Source organism: Bos mutus, chromosome 2 (assembly GCF_027580195.1).
Source record: "Bos mutus isolate GX-2022 chromosome 2, NWIPB_WYAK_1.1, whole genome shotgun sequence".
NCBI classification, from domain to species: domain Eukaryota; kingdom Metazoa; phylum Chordata; class Mammalia; order Artiodactyla; family Bovidae; genus Bos; species Bos mutus.
This window is the reverse complement of record NC_091618.1, coordinates 128,148,158-128,167,426: the sequence shown is the minus strand read 5'-3', so window position 1 is coordinate 128,167,426 and position 19,269 is coordinate 128,148,158. Positions and strand designations below refer to the sequence as shown.

At 36.2% G+C, this 19,269-nt stretch overlaps 1 protein-coding gene across 6 annotated transcripts in view; it reads right to left on the bottom strand.

Moving 5' to 3' along the window:
- GULP1 (GULP PTB domain containing engulfment adaptor 1) overlaps nt 1–19,269 on the bottom strand; it is a 332,692-nt gene that overhangs the window by 120,621 nt on the left and 192,802 nt on the right. For all 6 annotated transcript variants that reach the window (XM_070359407.1, XM_070359405.1, XM_070359381.1 and 3 more), the window contains one exon: nt 4,806–4,880. In XM_070359407.1, coding sequence (XP_070215508.1) covers nt 4,806–4,833 — 28 coding nt within the window. In that variant the 5' untranslated portion in view covers nt 4,834–4,880. The remainder of the gene's footprint in view (nt 1–4,805; nt 4,881–19,269) is intronic.

Here is a 19,269-nt window from a genome sequence, read left to right as displayed (position 1 = left end):
TAAAGACATATTTTTACCATGAAAAATATTACATAAGTACACACTAAAATAAAAATCAGGTCACTAACAAAGCATTTTTAACATTCAATTAAGAACATTTAAAAAGGATGGTAACAGAAGCAAGTTCAATACCATTAATATGTTATCAAACTGGGGGAATGTAAAGACAGAGAAAATGGCATACATTTCTGGAATTTTAATGATTTTAAACCATTTAAAGGATACTGCATTATATATGAAACATGTTTATGGATTACAATGCAATATTCAAAAAAAATTTGAAGACAAAACATGAGGGATCTATAAAATCCCATGCTCATGGTGCAATTTAGGGCTATTTCTGACTGATGAAGTGGATACGTGACAACTGCACTTGGGTGAAATATCCTGAGAAGCAATATATCCTAGGCTTCAAAAAGCAGTATTAATATACTGACACTGATGTATAAAACTTCTATTTCATGTATGAATTTTCATTTTAATAATAGATTTTATGATCGGTACTGAATAGTGATATGACTAATTCAAGAATAATTTATACTTAGATGTGGAAAATAGTCTTGCACTTGCATATTAAAATAAATAATCACAATAGTATACATCAAAGTAATAAAAATACCAAAGACTTGCCTTCAGGAAACCTAAAAATATATCTAATTTCTTTTTTTACCCCTTAATACAATTACTTTCATGTCTCTTTTTCCAAGACACTAAACATAGTTCAGGAGGATGTAAAGTCTAACTAAACTTTGAATATGATGGTTCATTCCTATCCTGAGGCAGAGAGATAATTGTTTTTTCCTATAACACACTATTATTTGAAAACTGATGATACTGCCTTTGTTATAGTCTCCTATTGCAGTAACCTAAAAAGAGGGTAGGTATATCCAACTGTTACTGGTGACAGACTGAAATAATCACAATATTAAATTACCACTGGATAAGCTGCAGTTGCTACAATGACAAAAGATCTACACCCACACACCAAGTGCAGACGATTTAATGCGTGTTCATTTCATACCTCTCCTATAGGTAGTGCACTTATTAAACCTGAAGGATTTCCAAAATGAGTCGTTAATGTCATTGTAATTTATACTTTGACAAAAGAAAAAAAAAAAAAAACAGAACAAACCTATACGCTAACTTAGATAGATGTGGCTGACCTTGAAGAGAGAATATAGATGATGGTCTCTCGTCATTTTATGGACCCACAGAAGATATTAGATACAGGGAATTGGTGAAGAAACAGGAACATAGATACTCTAGAATGTGTTCTTTTTCTTGAAATTATAAAATATAATCTCAAACTTAATAGTGAGCATTCACATAAAAGTAAACGTCAGCATTTCAAAATATTTGACAGGTGTCAAACCACTTTGACTACTGGACCAATGAATCTGGTGTTCAAAATGTATTTAGATTTAGAGCTCATCTAGAAAGATGCAAGAAACATCACTGTTCTCATATCATAAGAGTTTAACATAGTTAAAGCACCTATTTTGAATATATTAAATTTAAAACTAAGTGCTGATGGATGAATGGATATATCTGAATACAATTTTTCATGAAAAGAAAATTACCGAATTATATTTGAATATTATTGAAATTTCAAGTGCTTTCTACTACAATTATACCTACTCATCAATATATCAACTCATATGTTAAAGAACACAAAGTATAACTAGTTGAATTATTTAATCACATTTATTCATGTGCTATGTTTTGTTTTTTAAATTAAATTATTTTTGATATAAATAGAATATAGGATTTTAAAAATTCAAAAAGTGAGCTAACATAGGGAAAGAAAGAAGATATAAAACATTCATTAAAATGTAATCTATGATTATGAGGTTAGATAATTTTTACAGAGATCTTCAAAATAGTCCAAAATGATGCAATTCTAGTATATTCAGATTTTTTCAGAACCTATGAGCACTTCTGCCTGTGAGCATGCTAAATTGCTTCAACTGTGTCCGATTCCAACCCTGTGGACTGTAGCCTGCCAGTCTTCTCTGTCCATGGAATTCTCCAGGGAAGAATTCTGGAGTGGGTTGCCATGCTCTCCTCCAGGGGATCTTCCCAACTGAGGGATCGAACCCACTGACCCAGGGTTTGAAGCTATGTCTCTTAAGTCTCATGCTTTGGCAGGCTGGTTCTTAACTACTAGCGCCACCTGGGAAACCCATTCTAATAACTATTAAAGCATTTGAAAAAAGAATGAGTGAAATGCCTGGTCAATTCAAAGAATACCAGACAAATTACTAATTGGGAGATTTAATAAAAATAAAAGAAAATTATGTTTAAGTTTAAGATAACAATCTCTTTTCCTTGGGTTTCTGAGAGCCAAGATGACTTAGTAAGTTTGCATGTAATAACTGAGTAAACTGGATATATGAAATAAGATAAGTTTTTAATGATAGAAGATGATCTTTCTTTGTTTAGAGTACAGTGAAATATATGTTGATACTAGTTATTGGAAAGATGACTTGACTTATATGTTTTCTAGAGCTATAATTACAGTTCCCAATGGTCAAGAGGTATGAATTCTCTCATAAAATTCCAGTTTTGCATCTCAAATTAAAATTCAACTGATAGTGCTATTGGTTGAAATTGGAGCACAGGCTCCAAGAAGTTTTCTTTAACAACTTTATTAAATGAAAGCATTTGAAGTGACTGGTGAACTTAAGGTAGAATTTCTGCACCGAGTTCCAACTGAATTCGAGTGAAATATTGATCAATAATTTTTTGATAAGGATATTTAATCATTAGACTTGAAAAATAAGAGAAGTCAAAAGAAATTTAAAGAAAATGAAGCTAAACAGGAAATAACAAGTGCTTCTGCTTCTTTATTCTCTACATCAATAATTTTCCTTATAGTTGTACTCCTACTGTCTTCAAGTAAGACAAATACACAATCACTGCTTACTCATCTTACTATCCAACTCTTGGGATTTCTCAACTAAAAATCACTCCAAATTCCCTTCAGATGAAGAGTAAATTAGAAAAAAAAAAAAAAGAGAGAAGATCTAGAAGTATCTTTAAAAAACATGATAGCATGTTTAAAGTGATGAGTTGTGATGTAAGGTTTTTTATTACTTTATTAAAAATAATTCTATATTTCAGAGAACTATTTCCAGACTTTTTTACTAGGTAAAGGGAATAAAAAGAAATGTGAATTTATTTTTGATATATGTTTTAAATCATAAGCAAGCTACAAAGTACAATAAATGTCATTTGCCTTACCCTTATTCTGAAAAATAAGTAAAATAATAAATTCTTAGTTTCCTAGGGTTGAAAAGTGCCTGAAAGATCTTCACATTACCTAATCTCTACTGAATACATTAATCGTCTGAACCATATCCAAATGTTTGAACACCTTTCATTTCAGAAAAGAAAAAGAAAATACTTTGAATAATTCCATTATATTTTGGCAAAATTTTATTGGAATTTTTTTCCTACATTTAATCTATGACATTATGATTTACACCAATCTTTATTAAACTTTGTTCCATAACCCAATGACAGCATTCAAACATTACAAGGTCTTCAAACATTGCAAGACCATACCATGGGTTCTCAGCCATGCTTCCACTTGGAATCATCATTGAAGTCATCCTAGCCTTTCTCAACCAGGTATGTTACAATGTGTCAATCCTTTAAAGCAAGAACACACTGCCTGAGGACATGGAGTAGAACAGAATGATCTATGTCCTGGTTCAAGACAGTTCATTATTCATTCATTAGAAAATGAACTGGAATCATGACTTTTTTACCTCTGCATGCTTTACCTACATATTTTACCTACACATTGAAGTTTAGCCATGTTTTACCCACATAGCAATTAACTGCATTTTCTAAATAATAACAATATAGAAATAAGTATAGAAGTGTTGTATTTTTGGAACCCATGTTTGGCAATTAACAGTATCTTGTTAAGTTTATAGTGTAGATTATGAACTAACTCATCATTTCCCCCCCATATACCTATAATCCTTCCACATCTGTTATCTCTTCCTACTTTCAGTCCACTAAGAACTTGAGTAGCATTATTTAAGTATTCTCTCCCAAGTCATTTATAGTATGTTAAACAGGAAAGAGCCCAGTGCCCACCACCAAATAACTCCTTCTAGAATGGCAAGATACATTTTTTAACTCTACTGAACTATATAAAACTATCAAATTTTTCTCTTTCCTATAAATATATCATGAAATATTTTGTCAAATGCCATGTTTCCTTGCCCTTTAAGAAATAACATGCAACTAGCTGTTTCTTTCATTCCTGTACTGATAATTATGATATAGTCATACTTGTTTTAAATTTCTACTTTAAAATTAATAACAAATTTATTTTGTTCTCATTGCTATAATTCACTTATCATCAATCCTAATACTATTTCAATAAAAAGTGAAGTGTACATGCAAACACACACCTACACGTAAGTTAATTTAAATCACTATAACCTATGTAAGCTCAGGAAATTTAGTATTACAGCTATGAAAAGTGAAGTTAGGACTAACTTTTTAAGTCAGATCATTATTTTTTGCAATTTCACACCACAGAATAAAACTTCCAAAGAACATATTGTCATGTTTTCTGGACTAAATATATTAAACAACTCCACTCTTTGATTAGGCTGATAACCAAAGAAGGTTAATTAGCAATGTTTGCAGGTTTCTGTTCTATTCTAACTTCATTCTGGAGTCACATGATGTGATAATTGGAAAAAGTGATATCTTAACATTTCTGCTTGATTTTCACAATAATATTGAATTGACTCCCAGGTTCTATAAATGGGTACACTTACCTTTCTTTCTGCTAAAAGCACGATTCATGATGAGGATCAACCAAATTGATGTTCAGTTCAATCACACTTTATACCCTACAAAAACATAAAATAGTAAAGCTTAAATAAAGGAATGTTGACCAATCCCTTTTATGCAAATTACTTTAATTGCAAGGTTTTTTTAGATGTTTATAAACAATATTCTGAAATATCCTGAAGGACAATGGGTAAGAATAAACATAAGTGTTCAATATTATGAGTGGCACAGCAGACAAGAACAATATATCAAATGGAATTTCTCCAAAGTTCCTTAGTTTTCTTGTGTTTGTTTCTTTTATACATCTTTCATTAATTATATTTACTTGCAAATTTAAGAAAAAAGAAGGTTAACTTTTCCCTGAACTTGTCAGTAAAAAGTATGGTAATGTTTTGGATTATCATTAACAGCAGTGGTGGATAAACAAGTCATCTCCTTATGACAAGTGAATATCATGCCCCCTCCCCTCCATCATGCTATGCTGGGCAACTCTTTGCCCCATGATACTCCAGACAGCTGCTGCCTATCTTTTGAAACCAAGGCAATGGGGCATTTCCAGCTCCTCATCCCTGGAACCACAGAGGGAGTCTTGATGATCCCTGAATCGCCATCTGGATGATGCGCCCCTAGTCTTGAAGAACAGTGTGCATTCACAGCCAAATAGATACATGGTCCTGTCCTGTGGGATCTAAGAAATCTAAAATATTTTCATCATTTCATTCCATCAACATTTCCTTCAGGTGAAACCAGCAGTGTTTCTGTTAGAGTAACTGATTAGGTTACTCTAGGTCTGTGAATCACACAGACACTGATCTTATCAAAGGACAGTTTCTCCATTACCTGGTTATTCTCTGCTACATGAATCAACTGAGAATTTTCCAAACCTTTAAGTGTTGATTAATTTGTGCATAACAAATTTCTTTCTTTCTTACATTTTACGATAATCATTTAAAAAGAACCAAGCTCCCCCTTTAACATTTTGCTCAGAAATCCCCTGCAGTTAAATATCCAATTTTGGTGATTCCTAGTTTTACCCTTCACAAAACACTAGAACACAATACAATTCAGTCAAGTTTTTTTTTTTTCCCATTTTTTAACAATGATCACCTTCTCACCATTGTTCAAAAACATGTTCTTTTTTTTTCCCAAGACCTTAAAAGAATGGGCTTTAACATTTGTATTTCTACTAACATCCTGTTCATGATTGTCTATGGACTCTCTAGGAAGATGGGGACTCTCTCTCCAGCTCTCTCCCTTTCTTCCTGACCTCTTACCAGAACTGTCTTCAGCAGTCCCTTCAAAGTACTCTTGGTTTCTTCTAGCATGCACGGCACAATTCTTCAAGCTTCTCCCCAGTATCTAGTTCCAAAGCTACTTCCACATTTTTAGCTATTTGTTATCAGTAACAATTTTCTTTTTTCTCGGTGTGGTCAGGTTGCCATAACAAAATACCTTAGACTGGATGGCCTAAACAACAGAAATGTATTTCTCACAGTTGTAGAGGCTGGAATTTTGAGAGTCATACTTTAGCATGTCAGCATGGTCAGGTTTTAATGAGTACCTTCTACCCAATTAGATCCTAAAGACTCCATCTCCAAATACCATTTCTTTGGGGGTAAGGGCTTCAACTTATTAATTTGGAGGGAACACAAGGATTCAGTCCATAGCACTCTCCATAAATCTACACAGCAATTAAAGCACAACAGAGAAATTAATCTTTATCATAAAGTCATTTTACAGTGAAATTACTGCTGTTTATGTCCTTATATTACTACTCCTAAAGGAAAATTAAAATAGTTAACTGAATTATAAACTATTATTATTAGGCACTGTTTTGTAGATAATGACACAATAGTATCACTCTGTTATTCACCTCATACTTTACTAATCTTCTCATGATATACACTATTAATACTGAATATTTAGTCAGAAATTATTTACTGACCACCAGTGCCAGACATTATTCAAGATGCAAAGTAATATAATAAAGACCAAATATTTCTGTATCCGCCCAAGAAGTACTTTTCACCTAGAAGCTAATAGACATGTTTGCTATCCTCAAGGAATAAGTGAAGATCAAAAACTTGCAGAAAAAAATAAAAACATTCAGTAAAGAAATATAATATATCCAAATGTAAGATTCAACTTCTCTGGAAAAATGAAGAAACCAATACTAAGAATGAAGAGAAAATCTTAAAAGCAGTCAGAAAAGAAGACATTATGTATAGAGGAACAAAGATTAGGATTGCAGCAGCTTTCACATCTGAAACATTGCAAACTAAAAGACAGAGGAGCAACATCTTGAAAGTATGAAAAAAACTAAAGCTGGATGAAGAAACAGATCACCTAATCATATATGGGGAAAGGTAAGTGTGCCCAAAGAAAGGCAATGCCAAAGAATGTTCAAACTACCGCACAATTACACTTATCTCACAGGCTAGGAAAGTCATGCTCAAAATTCTCCAAGCCAGGCTTCAACAGTACATGAACCAAGAACTTCCAGATGTTCAAACAGGATTTAGAAAAGGCAGAAGAACCAGGGATCAAATTGTCAACATCCATTGGATCATTGAAAAAGGAAGAGTTCCAGAAAAGCATCTACTTCTGCCCTCTTGACCATGCTAAAACCTTTGACAGTGTAGATCACAACAAGCTGTGGTCAATTCTTAAAGAGATGGGAACAAAGACCACCTGACCTGCCTCCTGAGAAATCTGTATGCAGGTCAAGAAGCAACAGTTAGAAGGGGATGTGGAACAACAGAAAGGCTCCAAATTGGGAAAGGAGTATGTCAAGGCTGTATATTGTCACCGTGCTTATTCAACTTATATGCAGAGTACATCATGCAAAATGCCAGGCTGGATATGAAGCACAAGCTGGAATCAAGATTGCCAGGAGAAATATCAATAACCTCAGATATGCAGATGACAGCACACTATGGCAGAAAGCAAAGAACTAAAGAGCTTCTTGATGAAGGCGAAAGAGGAGAGTGAAAAAGCTGGCTTAAAACAACATTCAGAAAACTAAGATCATGGCATCCAGTACCATCATTTCATAGCAAATAGATGGGGAAACAATGGATACAGTGACAGACTACTTTCCCGGGCTCCAAAATCACTGCAGATGGTGACTATAGCAATGAAATTAAAAGACATTTGCTCCTTGGAAGAAAAGCTATCAACCTAGGTAGCATATTAAAAAGCAGAGACATTACTTTGCTGACAAAGATCTAGTCAAAGCTATGGTTTTTCCAGGAGTCATGTATGGATATGCGAGTTGGACTATAAAGAAAGCTGAGTACTCAAGAATTGATGCTTTTGAACCGAAATGTTGGAGAAGACTCTTGAGAGTCCCTTGGACTGTAAGGAGATCAAGCCAGTCAATCCTAAAGGAAATTGGTCCTGAATATTCAGTGGAAGGACTGATGCTAAAGCTGAAACTCCCAATTTTTGGCCAACTAAGGTGAAGAACTGACTCATTGGAAAAGACCCTGATGCTGGCAGAAGGAGAAGGGGACGACAGAGGATGAGATGGTTGGATGGCATCACTAACTCAATGGATACGAGTTTGGGTAAACTCTGGGAGTTGGTGATGGACAGGGAAACCTGGCTTGCTGCAGTCCATAGGGTTGCAAAGAGTCGGACACAACTGAGCGACTGAACCGAACTGAAACAGTGATTTTTCAGGTCCATTTTTAATTTCTTTATAAAACATAAGAATATATTGTACATTTTTATTCTTATCTTTCTTAGGGATCCAGAAAGTAAGTAAGTAAGCAAGTAAGTAACTCTGGCTATGTACAAAATACAAACGGGATATGTAAACGTGATCAAGAAAACAATTGTAATTAATAAATTATTTACAATGTATAGAAACATTATTTAAAGCCAACTGGGAGTTTAAAATCTCTAAATAAAAAATTTTAAATGCATTATAAACATTACAGGCAGATGTCATTAAATTATTTTAATTTCAAATTTTTTGTAAAAATCAGTAAACACATTGACAAGTACTATGAATCCACTTCGCAGTATTTTACTCTATAAATTTAACCTTTTTAGCCCTGATTGTAAAAGAAGTTTGAAGCCAACAATCACTTTTTTAGAATAATCCATCATATACAAGTTTTAAAATTATTTACCAACAGAAATTTGGCAAATTTCCTACAGATATTTATAAGTCAGTTCAGAAGAAGTTTAGAGTGAATTTTTAAATGAATGGCAGTTTCTTGCTTTGCAACCTGCTGCCCAGGCTCTTGCTTTAAAAATTAAATTACACTGTTATGACTAAAGAAAATCTACATGGTATGAATATTAAAAGCTGTAAAGTAGTTGGCTCTGAATTTCATTTTTATTGTTATGAGTACATTTAATATCAAATTTTCCTGGAATTCTTTCAAGGTTAAAAGAAAAAAAAAAGAAACCTCAAATTGATTAAAACATGGTTCATATTCATGTAACTCATACATCACTTTAAAATCCTGTTCACTAAGAGATCAGAGATGATGCTGAAGTAATGATGACTAATCATTAGATTTAATTCTGTACAGAAGGGAAAACCAGGTGAAGTTAAAATAGTTCTTTTCCTGTGAATGCATATAAAACACATTTCTTTTTACTCTCAAAACTTTTGTGTGCTTTTTGAATATATAATTCAAGATGGTAATCCCGAGACAATGTCAGACAATTTTAGATCCTGCATTAACTCCTCCACATTGCTAAATACTCTAAAGTAGCTGCTAACAATTGGAACTTCATTGCTTGCCATATAAACAAAATTTCAAAACTCCTCCTGGGAGAACTCGGTTCATTTCTGACACTCTTCTGGATCTAATTAGTGTCTACTGTAAATGTTCTCTGCTTAAATCTCCCAATTCTAAGACATCTTCTGATATTCTTCCTCACTGTATTTTAGGACAGTAATTTGCAAAGGGCTCTTTGCTTTTGTGGATCAGTACTAAGCATAGACAAGAAAACAAACCAGTACACAAACTGAGACATTTCACAGGAGAAGTCATGTGACATGTGTTTAAGAGGCTATACGTTTAAAATTTACTAAGAAATAGCAATGTTAGTGTCTTCTGAAATTCCCTAACTTGAGATATAAGTGCTTATCACTATTTTCCTTTTTTTTTTTTTAACAATATTCACTCATATCTAACACTTATAAAAAAAATCCTTTGCCCTTCCACCAGCTACATTTTGAGACCACGTTATATGACAAACATTATAGGAATGGGCTTCCCAGGTGGCACACTGGTAAAAGAATCTGTCTGCTAATGCAGGAGATACAAGAATCACAGGTTTGATCTCTGGCTTGGGAAGATCCCCTCCAGAAGGAAATGGCAACCCACTCCAATTTTCTTGCCTAGAAAATTCCATAGACAGAGGTGCCTGGTGGGCCACAGTCCATGGAGTCGCAGAGTTAGACACAACTGAGGTTGATATTTATAGCAATTAGAAAGTAAAAATAAGTAGGACATGGTCCCTGCCTTCAAGGAATTTACCATCTTTGAGAGTAAGAGAGAAGGATTTGTGGTTCTACAGATGGGGAATGAACCATATAAAAGAGGTAGATACCCTTGAAAGAGAGAGGATGATGCACAGAACGGCTGTTTTGTTCACAGGAAAAGCTTCAGAGTGTATGTAAACAATCACTTTCTTAATGGGCAAGGGCTAAAGGTGAGGATGGACAAAGGTTTCAGGTAGAAGGGCAGAGCACTTGTGGTACATGTTGATTAGGGGCATGCAGCTCCTAGCTACACTGCTAATCGCCATCTGGGAGCCATCCACTGGCTCTCCTTGAGGGCCTAGACTAGTATGCAGCACCCTTTATTAGCAATGGAGGAAGCTCTAAGAAGAGCTTTAGCATTTGATAATGTGGCAAACTCTTCAGAATGGATTATATATGAGAAAATCTTGACATAAAAGATCCAGAAATACCAGGTCTAGGGAACAACAACAAAAAAGGACCTGAATGTCTTGCAATGCTAAATGTAAGGTCTGGTGACACTAGTGGTAAAAAACAAACAAACAAAAAACCCACCTGCCAACACAAGAGACATGAGACACGAGTTTGATCCCTGGGTCAGGAAGATCCCCTGGAGGACCTCATGGTAACCGACCCCATGATTCTTGTCTGGAGAATGCCATGGACAGAGGAGTCTGGTGGGCTATAGTCCATAGGGTCACAAAGTGTGGGACGTGACTGAAGTGATTTAGCACTGAAGAGTAAGGTCAAAATAAAGGCTGTTGTTGAGTTGCTAAGTCGTGTCTGACTCTTTTGCAACCTCACTGACTATAGCACACCAGGCTTCCCTGTCCTCCAGTATCTCGGGGAGTTTGCTCAAACTCATAGCCATTGAGACTGTGACACCATCCAAACATCTTCGCCCCTGCCCTCAATCTTTCCCAGCATCAAAATGTTTTCCAGTAAGTCAGCTCTTTGAATCAGGTGGCCAAAGTATTGGCGCTTCAGCTTCACCATCAGTCCTTCTATGAATAATCAGGGTTGATTTCCTTTAGGTCTGACTGATTTGATCTCCTTGCTGTCCAATGGACTCACTCTCAAGAGTCTTCTCCAGCACTACAATAAGAAAGCATCAATTCTTCAGAGCTAAGTCTTCTTTATGGTCCAAATCTCACAATCGTACATGACTACTGGAAAAACCATAGCTTTGACTAGACGGACCTTTGTTGGAAAAGTGCTATCTCTGCTTTTTAATAAGCTGTTTAGGTTTTTTGTCATAGCCTTTCTTCCAAGGAGCAAGCATCTTTTAATTTCATGGTAGCAGGCACCATCTGCAGTGATTTTGGAGCACAGGAAAATAAAATGTCACTTTCCCCCATCTTTTTCCCATGAAGTGATGGGACCAGATACCATGATCTTAGTTTTCTGAATGTTGAGTTTTAAGCCAGCTTTTTCATTCTCATCTTTCACCTTCATCAAGAGGCTCTTTAGTTCCGCTTTACTTTCTGTCATTATAGTGGTATCATCTGCATATCTGAGATTGTTGATATTTCTCCCAGCAATCTTGATTCCAGCTGTGATTCATCCAGCCCAGCATTTCACATGATGTATTCTGCATGTAAGTTAAATAAACAGGGTGACAATATACAGCCTTGATGTATTCTTTTCCTAATATTGAAGCAGTCTGTTTTTCCTTGTCCAGTTCTAACTGTTGTTTCTTGACCTGTATACAGCTTTCTCAGGAGACTGGTGAGGTGTCTCTTTAAGAATTTTCCAGTTTGTTGTGATCCACAAAGTCAAAGGCTTAGCACAGTCAATGAAGCAGACATAGATGTTTTTCTGGAATTCTCTTGATTTCTCTGTGATCAAATGGATTTTGGCAATTTGATCTCTGGTTTTTCTGCATCTTCTAAAACCAGCTTGTACATCTGGAGGTTCTCAATTCAAATACTGCTGAAACCTAGCTTGAAGGATTTTGAGCCTCATGATGCTGGCATGTGGAATGAACACAACTATACATTAGTTTGAACATTCTTTGATACTGCCCTTCTTTTGGATTGGAATGAAAACTGACATTTTCCAGTCTTGTGACCACTGCTGAGTGTTCCAAACTTATTGACATACTGAGTGCAGTACTTTAACAGCATCATGTTGTAGGATTTCCAATAGCTCAGCTGGAATTATATCACCTCCACTAGCTTTATTAGTAGTAATGCTTATTAAGGCACATTTGATTTCACACTCCAGGATGTCTGGCTATAGGTGAGTGACCACACCATCATCATCACTCACTGAGAGGCTACAATGAATCAAAAGGAAAAATGGGGATATACAGCCTATTCATACTGACAGTGAAAGCTATGAAATTTGAAATTTACTGACACTCTCTATTCTAAGAGGATTTTAAAGAAACCTATTCAGAAGTCATTTTCAGAGCTGAGTACTATTCAGTAAGTATCTGGTCAGTAATTATGGCAACATTGTGATATCACAAAACTCAGTACAGAGACTGAGTATCAGCCTGGGAGGGGGTACCAACACTCATCCCCTCCAGAATGAGGATAACCACAGGTCCTTTTTTGTGTCCTTTCAATGAAAAGAGAGAAAACTCCAGAGATGGAGATGTAGTGGAAACCTCAAACCATCTGAGCTATCCCAGTGGCATGATGAGTATCTCAATATACTTCCATAAGTGCCTATAAAATTCTGAGCTAAATTTTGGCAGGCATATATCAGTCTGTTCCAACAATTAGATTGAGATTTTTCATGAAAGCTTCATCCAATGATCAATGAAGTATTTCTCTCCCTGGATTTTCTTCATTATCTTATGCTCTTAATGGGAGATCAGTTACTTTTCTCTAAAATGAGATAATCACAATAAATTATGCTAAAGGAAGCATTTATAAAGATAAAACTCCATATCAAAATGGACATTATTACAATAGAATAAACATGGCTTTCCTATATGTGGACCTACAAGTAACCTAGTTTTAGTTTCATTTTGAATGTTAGATTTTGAAGTTCTTTGTACAAGTTCTACTTAATATTTCCCCCCTTTTAAAAATCACAATAAACTATTTCTCCCTTTTATTTTCATTGCCCTCAAAAGAATTACAGCTTTTTAGATCTGCTGTTTCCATGATTTCACCAAACACTTTGATATCCTTATCCTAACTGTGAGTGAGAGAGTGTGGGATCCAATCACTGAGTTAGCATTATCTTTGGCAAAACTGTCTGAATTCCTTTGAAAGACTAGAATAAAACAGCTTAACTGCTCAATTAATCCTATTAAAGTCTAGGACAGACAAAAGGGATCTTGACTGGAATTCATAAAATATATATTGTGTTAAGATTCAGTTGATTTCTATAGACAAAGCAACAATATAAAACTTTATATCTCAGTTTCAAATTTTTTTGCCTGTCAATAGGGTATTTAGCTTGAAAAGGATTTTTTCACTTAAATGTCTTGCTTTAATGTTATCTGTTTTGATTTTTTGACATGTATGGCAAGTAGTTTTTATCTTTATGTTAAATTCTAATAACCAAGGATTTACAAAAGTGCATAGATTTCTTCAAGAAAATTAGAGATACCAAGAGAACATTTCATGCAAAGATGGGCACAATAAAGGACAGAAATGGTATGGACCTAACAGAAGCAGAAGATATTAAGAAGAGGTGGCAAGAATACACAGTAGAACTATATAAAAATTCTTCGCAATCCAGATAATCAAAATGGTGTGATCACTCACCTACAGTCAACATTTTGGAATGCAAAGTCAAGTGGATATTAGGAAGCATCACTACAAACAAAGCTAGTGGAGGTGATGGAATTCCAGTTGAGCTATTTCAAATCCTAAAAGATGATGCTGTGAAAGTGCTGCACTCAATATGCCAGCAAATTTGGAAAACTCAGCAGTGGCCACAGGACTAGAAAAGGTCAGTTTTCATTCCAATCCCAAAGAAAGGCAATGCCAACGAATGCTCAACCTACTGCACAATTGCACTCATCTCACACGTTAGTAAAGTAATGCTCAATATTCTCCAAGCCAGGCTTCAACAGTACGTGAATGTGAACGTCCAGATACAGAAGCTGGATTTAGAAAAGGCGGAGAAAGCAGAGATCAAATTGCCAATGTCCATTGGATCATCGAAAAAGCAAGAGAATTCAGTAAAACATCTAATTCTGCCTCACTGACTATGCTAAAGCCTTTGACTGTGTGGATCACAACAAACTGTGGAAAATTCTTAAAGATGTGGGAATACTAGACCACCTTACTTGCATCCTGAGAAATCTGTATGCAGGTCAAGAAGCAACGGTTAGAACTGGACATGGAACAACAGACTGGTTCCAAATCGGGAAAGGAGTAGGTCAAGGCTGTATATTGTCACCCTGCTTATTTAACTTATATGCAGAGTACATCATGAGAAACGCTGGGCTGGAAGAAGCACAAGCTGGAATCAAGACTGCCAGGAGAAATATCAATAACCTCAGATATGCAGATGACACCACTCTTATGGCAGAAAGTGAAGAGGAACTAAAGAGCCTCTTGATGAAAGTGAAAGAGGAGAGTGAAAAAGTTGGCTTAAAACTCAACATTCAGAAAACTAGATCATGGCATCTGGTCCCATCACTTCACAGTAAATAGATGGGGAAACAATGGAAACAGTGACAGACTTGATTTTTAGGGGCTCCAAACTCCAATACTTTGGCCACCTCATGCGAAGAGTTGACTTGTTGGAAAAAACTCTGATGCTGGGAGGGACTAGGGGCAAGAGGAGAAGGGGACGGCAGAGGATGAGATGGCTGGATGGCATCACCGACTCAATGGATGTGAGTTTGAGTGAACTCTGGGAGTTGGTGATGGACAGGGAGGCCTGGCGTGCTGCAATTCATGGGTCGCAAAGAGTCGGACACGACTGGGCGACTGAACTGAACTGAACTGAAAATCCCTGCAGGTGGTGACTGCAGTCATGAAATTAAAGACACTTCCTCCTTGGAAGAAAAGTTATGACCAACCTAGACAGCATACTAAAAAGCAGAGACATTACTTTGCCAACAAAGGTCTGTCTAGTCGAAGCTGTGGTTTTTCCATTAGTCACATTTGGATGTGAGAATTGCACTATAAAGAAAGCTGAGCACTAAAGAATTGATGCTTTTGAACCGAAGTGTTGGAGAAGACTCTTGAGAGTCCCTTGGACACCAAGGATATACAACCAGTCTATCCTAAAGGAAATCAGTCCTGAATATTCATTGAAGGACTGATGCTGAAACTGAAGCTCCAATACTTTGACCACCTGATGGGAAGAACTGACTTATTTGAAAAGACCCTGATGCTGGGAATGATTGAAAGCGGGAGGAGAAGGCGATAACAGAGGATGAGATGGTTGGATGGCATCACTGACTTTATGGACATGAGTTTGAGTAAGCTCCGGGAGTTGGTGATGGACAGAGAAGCCTGGCACTGCAGTCCATGGGGTTGCAAAGAGTCGGACATGACTGAGTGACTGAACTGAACTGAACTGAATAGATTTTCCATTTTAATCATTTTATATACAGTTTTAAGACAAAGAGAAACAATTCCTTTTACCAGCTCTTTGCATCAGTCCTAGAAGAAACTTCTCATATCTTTTTACATGATGTCTACAGCATCTTACAGTGTTAATGGCTTCATTAAGAGCACATTGATAGAAAATCTAGTCCTCCAAAACATATCCTTCAAATATTTCCATTGTAAAATCATGCTTTCCTTACTATTAGAGGCATTACTGTTACTGTTAGAGGCTCTGTACTTGCCTAGGAGTAGTACTGTTTGACCACAGCAAATCATGCATTCTGTCTCTGTGACTACAATCAAAACGACCTATTTTTAACTTTAGTGGAACCATGGTAATCTGCTGGTGACCCTCCTATCAGCTTTCTACCACTCTTTCTTATCCAGCTGCCAAAATATTTCTACTGAGAAATCTCTATCTTCAACACCACCTTGATGATTTGAACTTTACCCTAGTCATGTAATCCTGGAAAATAACAAAGGTTAAGGAAATCCCCCACCCTTTGTGTCTGGTAATGGCTTGCTACAAAGAACCACCCTTTCCCATATTACTTAGATAAGATTCAGAGCACTCTCCTGTTTACCCAGAACAGGGTCAGACTTAAACATTCCACATTCCCATTGTTTGCTTCATTAATGATTGATTGAAATTAAAAGACACTTTCTCCTGGGAAGAAAAGCTGTGACAAATCCAAAAAGCATATTAAAAAGCAGAGACATCACTTTGCCAATAAATGTCTCAATAGTCAAAGCTATGGTGCTATGGTTTTTCCAGTAGTCATGGGATGTGAGAGTTGGACCATAAAGAAGGCTGAGCATGACAAACCCACTGCAAACATTATCCTCAATGGTGAAAAATTGAAAGCATTTCCTCTAAAGTCAGGAACAAGACAAGGGTGCCCACTTTCACCATTACTATTCAACATAGTTTTGGAAGTTTTGGCCACAGCAATCAGAGCAGAAAAAGAAATAAAAGGAATCCAAATTGGAAAAGAAGAAGTAAAACTCTCACTATTTGCAGATGACATGATCCTCTACATAGAAAACCCTAAAGAGTCCACCAGAAAATTACTAGAAATAATCAATGACTACAGTAAAGTTGCAGGATATAAAATCAACACACAGAAATCCCTTGCATTCCTATACACTAATAATGAGAAAACAGAAAGAGAAATTAAGGAAACAATTCCATTCACCATTGCAACGGAAAGAATAAAATACTTAGGAATATATCTACCTAAAGAAACTAAAGACCTATATATAGAAAACTATAAAACACTGGTGAAAGAAATCAAAGAGGACACTAATAGATGGAGAAATATACCATGTTCATGGATTGGAAGAATCAATATAGTGAAAATGAGTATACTACCCAAAGCAATTTATAGATTCAATGCAATCCCTATCAAGCTACCAACAGTATTCTTCACAGAGCTAGAACAAATAATTTCACAATTTGTATGGAAATACAAAAAACCTCGAATAGCCAAAGCGATCTTGAGAAAGAAGAATGGAACTGGAGGAATCAACCTACCTGACTTCAGGCTCTACTACAAAGCCACAGTTATCAAGACAGTATGGTACTGGCACAAAGACAGAATTATTGATCAATGGAATAAAATAGAAAGCCCAGAGATAAATCCACGCACATATGGACACCTTATCTTCGACAAAGGAGGCAAGAATATACAATGGATTAAAGACAATCTCTTTAACAAGTGGTGCTGGGAAATCTGGTCAACCACTTGTAAAAGAATGAAACTGGACCACTTTCTAACACCATACACAAAAATAAACTCAAAATGGATTAAAGATCTAAACGTAAGACCAGAAACTATAAAACTCCTAGAGGAGAACATAGGCAAAACACTCTCCGACATACATCACAGCAGGATCCTCTATGACCCACCTCCCAGAATATTGGAAATAAAAGCAAAAATAAACAAATGGGACCTAATTAACCTTAAAAGCTTCTGCACATCAAAGGAAACTATTAGCAAGGTGAAAAGACAGCCTTCAGAATGGGAGAAAATAATAGCAAATGAAGCAACCGACAAACAACTAATCTCAAAAATATACAAGCAACTCCTACAGCTCAACTCCAGAAAAATAAACGACCCAATCAAAAAATGGGCCAAAGAACTAAATAGACATTTCTCCAAAAAGACATACAGATGGCTAACAAACACATGAAAAGATGCTCAACATCACTCATTATCAGAGAAATGCAAATCAAAACCACTATGAGGTACCATTTCACACCAGTCAGAATGAATGATCCAAAAGTCTACAAATAATAAATGCTGGAGAGGGTGTGGAGAAAAGGAACTCTCTTACACTGTTGGTGGAATGCAAACTAGTACAGCCACTATGGAGAACAGTGTGGAGATTCCTTAAAAACTGGAAATAGAACTGCCTTATGATCCAGCAACCCCACTGCTGGGCATACACACTGAGGAAACCAGAAGGGAAAGAGACACGTGTACCCCAATGTTCATCGCAGCACTGTTTATAATAGCCAAGACATGGAAGCAACCTAGATGTCCATCAGCAGATGAATGGATAAGAAAGCTGTGGTACATATACACAATGGAGTATTACTCAGCCATTAAAAAGAATACATTTGAATCAGTTCTAATGAGGTGGATGAAACTGGAGCCTATTATACAGAGTGAAGTAAGCCAGAAGGAAAAACATAAATACAGATTATATATGGAATTTAGAAAGATGGTAACAATAACCCGTGTACGAGACAGCAAAAGAGACACTGATGTATAGAACAGTCTTATGGACTCTGTGGGAGAGGGAGAGGGTGGGAAGATTTGGGAGAATGGCAATGAAACATGTAAAAATATCATGTAGGAAACGAGTTGCCAGTCCAGGTTCGATGCATGATGCTGGATGCTTGGGGCTGGTGCACTGGGACGGCCCAGAGGGATGGTATGGGGAGGGAGGAGGGAGGAGGGTTCGGGATGGGGAACACATGTATACATGTGGCGGATTCATTTTGATATTTGGCAAAACTAATACAATTATGTAAAGTTTAAAAATAAAATAAAATTGGAAGAATAGAAAAAAAAAAAAAAAAAGAAGGCTGAGCATTGTAGAATTGATGCTTTTGATCTGTGGTGTTGGAGAAGACTCTTGAAAGTCCCTTGGACAGCATGGAGATTAAACCAGTCAATCCTAAAGGAAATCAGTCCTGAATATTCATTTGAAGGACTGATGCTGAAGCTGAAACTTCAATACTTTGGCCACCTGATGTGAAGAGCCAACTCGCTGGAAAAGACCCTGATTCTATGAAAGATTGAGGGCAGGAGGAGAAGGGCACAACAGAGGATGAGAAGGTTGGAGGGCATCAATGATTCAATGGACATGAGCTGAGCAAACTCTGGGAGGTGGTGAACAACAGGGAAGTTTGGCATGCAG